Raw genomic sequence first — 6000 nt, forward strand, 5'->3', positions numbered from 1 at the left:
CCCTGCCTGACTTAAGGGAAGGGAATGCCTTGTCTTTGCAGGACCCCAGGGGGTGGGGTCTGCTGTGGCCCTGTGGTTCCCACGAATGGCCCCAGCCCTGTCCCCTGCAGCACAGTGAGCACCCTGAACACCCTTGAGCTAGGAGGGGCACCCTGGGCTCCCTCAGAGTGGCAGGCTGGGGGCACCTCCCTGGGGGCAGCCTGGGCAGGGCCGAGGAGCAGAGCAGAGCTGAGCCAGCGGACAGGGAGGGGCAGGCTCTGAATGGGCAGCCGCTGTGCGCTGGGCCCGCCTCCCAGCCTGGGTGTTGGAGACTCAAGGCAGTGGGCAGGCTCCCCGAGAGTCGGCTGGGGTTTGGGGCCCAGGCTCCTAGAGGGTCCTCACTGTCCTGTCTCCTCCTGCGGGCCCGGGGCCCCCTGGCCAGACCTAGGAGAGCAGTGGCGGACTGGAGGTCAGACTCCACGCGGGGAGCGCTGGCATAGCGACCATCTCCGACTCTTGTTACACAGGGGGAAACTGAGGCTGAGGAGGTCCCCGCCCGGGGCCTGGCCTGCAGACTGTCCAATGGTTTCAGTGACTGAAGCAGGGCAGGGGCCACACAGAGCGTGGCCCAGCCCAGAAAGGGACCTCACAGCTGCTCTGTCACCGCCACCACTGCCCAGGTCATAACTGCTCTGAAATCGCAACCAAACACAATTATGCAAGAACCGAATCATGTGCGATGATTTTTATGTGTTGGCAACGTTCGGTCAAAGCCAGGTGATTACAGGGGGACGGGAAGCAGCTGTTACTCTCTGGGAGCCCGTAACTCCCAACAGCTGGGAGCTGTCACTTTTTTATGATGCTGTTTCTGTGAGGAAAGAGGGAGTGGCAGTCGTGGTGAGGGCCACCTGAGCCCAGGCAGACGGCTGGGGTGGCGGCCGGCCTGAGGCTGGGAGCGGGGCTGGCCCGAGAGTGGCCAGGAGGGCTGGTTCTCTCGTTGAACATGCTCTGGGCACAGCTGGCAGCAGGAAGAATCAGCCGCACTGTCTCAGGCCCTCGGCTCTCCCCAGAGGCCTGGCTGGCCAAGCTAGAAGGGAAGGATCGGGATGCCAACCCGGGCAGAGACGAGATGGCTGCCCGGCCTTGCAGGGTGGGGGTCTACAGGCCTGGAGCCCGTCCCCCCAGCACTGGCACACCTGCCAGGCTGCCTGGGGCAGCTGCGACCCTGGAGAAAGGCAGGTAATGATGATCATGCATAAAGAGGCTGCTCCGATAATGAGCACGGGGCTATTATCCAACCACGGGCTGGACACATCGAAAATAAATTATTTTAAGGATCCATTAACAAATGCCTAATTATTGCGCAATTAGAGGGAAGCTGCAGAGGAAATGCTCGGGACAATCGCTAGGCAGGGCCTGATTGGCAGCCACAGCCTGGGATCTCCAGCGAGGCAGGGAGAGGGGAGGGGCTGGAAGGCAGACCCCAGTGGGGGGCAGCCTCATTCTGGCTGCTCCTTGGACCCCAGAACCATCAGCCCTGGTGCCTCCCCCAGTCCATCACACACACACACGTCCTTTGTGAGGGACAACTATTACTATTTAGAAATGAGGAAACTGAGGCACAGGGGGTAATGCATACATGAGGACGTGGAAGGCACTGTAAATGAGAAATCTTTCAAGATAAACTTTGATGTCATGCATGCATGCTTTGTTATTGGGAATAATTTAAATAAAAAGACTCTTCAGGAATCCATACGAGATATTTACTTTGTTAGAACAGGACTTTGCACCACTATCTGTTCAGGCAGATCAAAGCAAGTAAGTGGCAGAGCTTGGACAGGAACCCGAAGCTAGCTGCTGCGTCCGTGGGTTGTGACCCCAATCCTACCAGGGCTGACAGAGCCTAAGGGGGTGGGGCTCAGAAGCTATGGGCAGGGCTAGGGGTTTGCTGGGTGGGGCTAAGGAAGTATGCCGGGTGCCGGGGGATCAGAGCCTCTACCCCAACCCATCTCATAGCCCAGGCTGGGATAGAACCCCCAGTAGAGGTGGGGCACCAGGACGTGGGGAGCCATCAAGAGCCAGGACCTCGGGGGGCTATGACCCCAGACCGCTGAGTGCAGCAAAGACGAGGACAGAGCCCCAGCGGCCTAGGAGGGTCACGTGCCCATCGAGCCCGGCACCCAGAGTGTCTCCCACCTCCCGGGCAGCCCCTGACCTGGCTGTGCTCTCTCTCCCCGCCAGGGTGCTGTGTGGAACTGCTGCTGCTGCTGCTGGCCGGGGAGCTGCCCCTGGGCGGCGGCTGCCCGCGGGACTGCGTGTGCTACCCCGCACCCATGACGGTCAGCTGCCAGGCGCACAACTTCGTCGCCATCCCCGAGGGCATCCCGGAGGACAGCGAGCGCGTCTTCCTGCAGAACAACCGCATCACCCTCCTCCAGCAGGGCCACTTCAGCCCCTCCATGGTCACCCTGTGGATCTACTCCAACAACATCACCTTCATCGACCCCAACACCTTCCAGGGCTTCGTGCACCTGGAGGAGCTGGACCTCGGCGACAACCGGCAGCTGCGGACGCTGGCGCCCGAGACCTTCCAGGGCCTGGTGAAGCTCCATGCCCTTTACCTCTATAAGTGTGGGCTCAGTGCCCTGCCGGCCGGCATCTTCGGCGGCCTGCACAGCCTGCAGTACCTCTACCTGCAGGACAACCACATCGAGTACCTCCAGGACGACATCTTTGTGGACCTGGTCAACCTCAGCCACCTGTTTCTCCACGGCAACAAGCTGTGGAGCCTAGGCCAGGACACCTTCCGGGGCCTGGTGAACCTGGACCGGCTGCTGCTGCACGAGAACCAGCTGCAGTGGGTCCATCACAGGGCTTTCCACGACCTCCGCAGGCTGACCACCCTCTTCCTCTTCAATAACAGTCTCTCCGAGCTGCCGGGCGACTGCCTGGCACCCCTGGGAGCCCTGGAGTTCCTCCGCCTCAACGGCAACGCCTGGGACTGTGGCTGCCGGGCGCGGTCCCTGTGGGAATGGCTGCAAAGGTTCCGTGGCTCCAGCTCCGCTGTCCCTTGCGTGTCCCCCGAGCCTCTGCATGGCCAGGACCTGAAGCTGCTGAGGGCCGAGGACTTCCGGAACTGCACGGGGCCGGCGTCCCCGCACCAGATCAAGTCGCACACGCTCACCACCACCGACAGGGCCACCCGCAAGGAGCACCACCCACCCCGTGGCCCCGCCAGGGACAAGGACCACCCGCACGGCCATCTGCCCGGCTCTCGGTCGGGCTACAAGAAGCTGGGCAAGAACTGCACCAGCCACAGGAATCGCAACCAGATCTCGAAGGCGGGCACCCGGAAGCAGGCCCACGAGCTGCAGGACTATGCCCCTGACTACCAGCACAAGTTCAGCTTTGACATCATGCCCACGGCACGGCCCAAGAGGAAGGGCAAGTGTGCCCGCAGGACCCCCATCCGTGCCCCCAGCGGGGTGCAGCAGGCCTCCTTGGGCAGTTCCCTGAGGGCCTCGCTCCTGGCCTGGATACTGGGGCTGGTGGTCACTCTTCGCTGAGGACGCAGGGCACCAGCACCCAGCACTGCCACATGTCCACCAAGGAACAGGATTTCTTTTCTTTTTTTACAAGTGGAGGATCTGCTGGGTTTCAGGCAAAGGCTGGTAGAGGCTTCAGCCACTGTCTGGGCCCTGCCCGGTGGATTATAAACCCAAAGTGTACAGCCCCAAGCGGGAGGGGATTAGTTCGTCCCACCCAGCTGTCCCAGCCAGCCCCCGGCCGAGCATCTATGGACAGCATCCACCCAGCAAGGCAGTTAAAGCCGCAGAGCAAATCCTTCATTAGCAACGATGGGACAGTGCCCCACGGGAGCTGGGCTCTGTGGAATCCTGGTCATTTGGAGAGGTCTGAAGGGCTCCCGCCACTTCCGGAGGAAGCAGGACTCAGAGAACAGACAAGGGTCACCAAAGAAGCTGGGTCCACAGCTATTTGGGAGCACATGAGCAGGTGGCATTTTGGCTCTTGCCTGAGGCCACTTAGTCACCCTGCCCTGAATCCAACCATGTGCCACCTTCAGTCCCTCCCTCGGGGGTAACGCCTCTCATTCCTGATATCTCAGGCAACCCTGGCAGACCCAGGCCCAGCTGCTGGGCTCCAAGAACCAATTACCAAAGGAAAGATCATCAGAGGCTGAAATTTAGAACTTCATCGTGTGCAATGAGGTTCTCACAGGAGGTGCAGTTTTATAACTATGTCCACTTTATATATATATATACACACACACACACACCCTCTACGTATATATATATACACACAAATGCACAGGCCCTCGCCCTACTCCCTTACCAAACTGTATGTCTTGTCATGTTTATAAACTGTACGGAAAACTATATCTGCTGAACTAAGGATTGTATTGGTGATTTCTAGCAAGAAAGGAGTTCTAGGATTTTTGTCTAGAATCCCAACCTGGCAACAGTAGTCCCCATGTAACCTGGGCTTGCCAGGGCCTGGGGCAAAGGGGCAGTGGGTGGGGGGGTGTTGTCAGGGAGAAGGGGAGGCAGCAAGAATCACTTCAGGGGACCAATATTCTTAGATACTTGGAGCATCACCATGTTTTTATATGCAGCACAAGCCCGTCTGCCACCCCGGAGCACCCAATCACTCCCAACATAGCAGCTGTTGGCATCAGGGTGAGAAGGCAGAAGCAGCTTGTTGGACATCGGGGGGCTAGGCCCTGGGGATGGGCTGGAAGGAGGAGGGGAAGGAAGGGGCTTTGGGTTTCTTAGGCCGGCGGGCGAGGCAGTATCCACAGTGTTAGTCCAACAGGCTGGGCAGTGTCGTCAGCCTAGTGTTTTGCCAGCCACAGTCTGGACGGGCCAGGGATGCTCTGGGCATGAGCCCAGGCCTCCAGTGCGGCTCAGCTGCTGAATTTTTCCTTGAGGCTCTTTGATGGGCATCCCAGCAAGGGTCCTGTGTAGGGCGGCAGGAGGGAAAGCATCAGGTGGCCTTAGCAGAAGGGGAACAAAGAGGGCATTTCAAGAACCATCTCAGGCACTTCTGCATTACGGAGGCCCCGTCCCTCCTGGACCCTCTGAAGTTGCCCCGGGGACGGGCAGAGGTCAGGGGGTGGCCAGACTCAGGGGTCAGGAGTGGGGACGTGCAGGGAACGGAGCACGCAAGCTCAGAGAGGGGAGAGGAGCTCAAGTCAAAGTCAGCCATGCTGCCGGCTGGTATCCGTGCGGGCACAATCCTTTTTGGCTTTGCACAAACCCAAATTCCCCACCAGAGAGAATGTGTGTCAGGAGCGAGAAACACTGAATCCAATTAAGAGAGAAAAATAATAATAAAAAAAATTCTCTTGGACAAGAACCCTGTTTCTCATTTCCCAACCCCGAATTCCTGAAGGCGTGGCAGATCCTGGGCTTTTATGGGGTGGGCGAGCCTGGCTGGGTGCAGCTCTGAGGACACAAGCACGTTTGTTGGTGGGAGGAGCTGTTTGGAGCAGGGGCACACTGACTCACTGGGACACGTGTGTGTGCACGAACACACACACACACACACACACACATTCTCGGTTCCATGGTTCTTCCCTCACCGGCACAGGACATGACTCACTTCCCACGCGCTGGCTGGACTGGGTCAGCACCATCTCTGTGGCTGTCCCCAGAGCGGTCTGGCCCTGGATCATTCCCGGCCTGTTCCCAAGAGCTTCACAGCAGCAGCTGAGCTATTGATTCTTAAGGGGGCTCGGGGGCGGCTGGAAGGGACCTGCCGGTTCCTAGGGCCCAGAGGGGATTCCAGGAAGCTGGGGCCCGACCCATGTAGCAGTGGACGTGGATGGGGTCTGGAGGCTACACCCGCTTCTCTGGCTTTGGAGACAGGAGAGGGTTCCCCAGGTAGAGGAAAGAGGCTGTTTCCAGGCCTGGACAAAGCCTCCTCAGTACAAGGCTGGAAATGTACACTAAAGGGAGTCCGGTGACGGCAGAACAAATTGTCTTTGGCCTGCGTTTGACC

General features: G+C 59.2%; 1 protein-coding gene across 1 annotated transcript; it reads left to right on the forward strand.

Moving 5' to 3' along the window:
- Positions 1 to 648: 648 nt before the first annotated feature.
- RTN4RL1 (reticulon 4 receptor like 1) lies at positions 649 to 5619 on the forward strand. The gene is given in 3 exon segments (XM_089900642.1): positions 649 to 945; positions 948 to 1218; positions 2221 to 5619. Coding segments are annotated over 3 exon segments (1830 nt in total). The 5' UTR covers positions 649 to 711; the 3' UTR covers positions 3546 to 5619.
- Positions 5620 to 6000: the final 381 nt, after the last annotated feature.

Source organism: Delphinapterus leucas, chromosome 19 (assembly GCF_059928025.1).
Source record: "Delphinapterus leucas isolate spDelLeu-1000000601 "Yukka" chromosome 19, BTC_Dleu_Yukka2, whole genome shotgun sequence".
Classification (NCBI taxonomy): domain Eukaryota; kingdom Metazoa; phylum Chordata; class Mammalia; order Artiodactyla; family Monodontidae; genus Delphinapterus; species Delphinapterus leucas.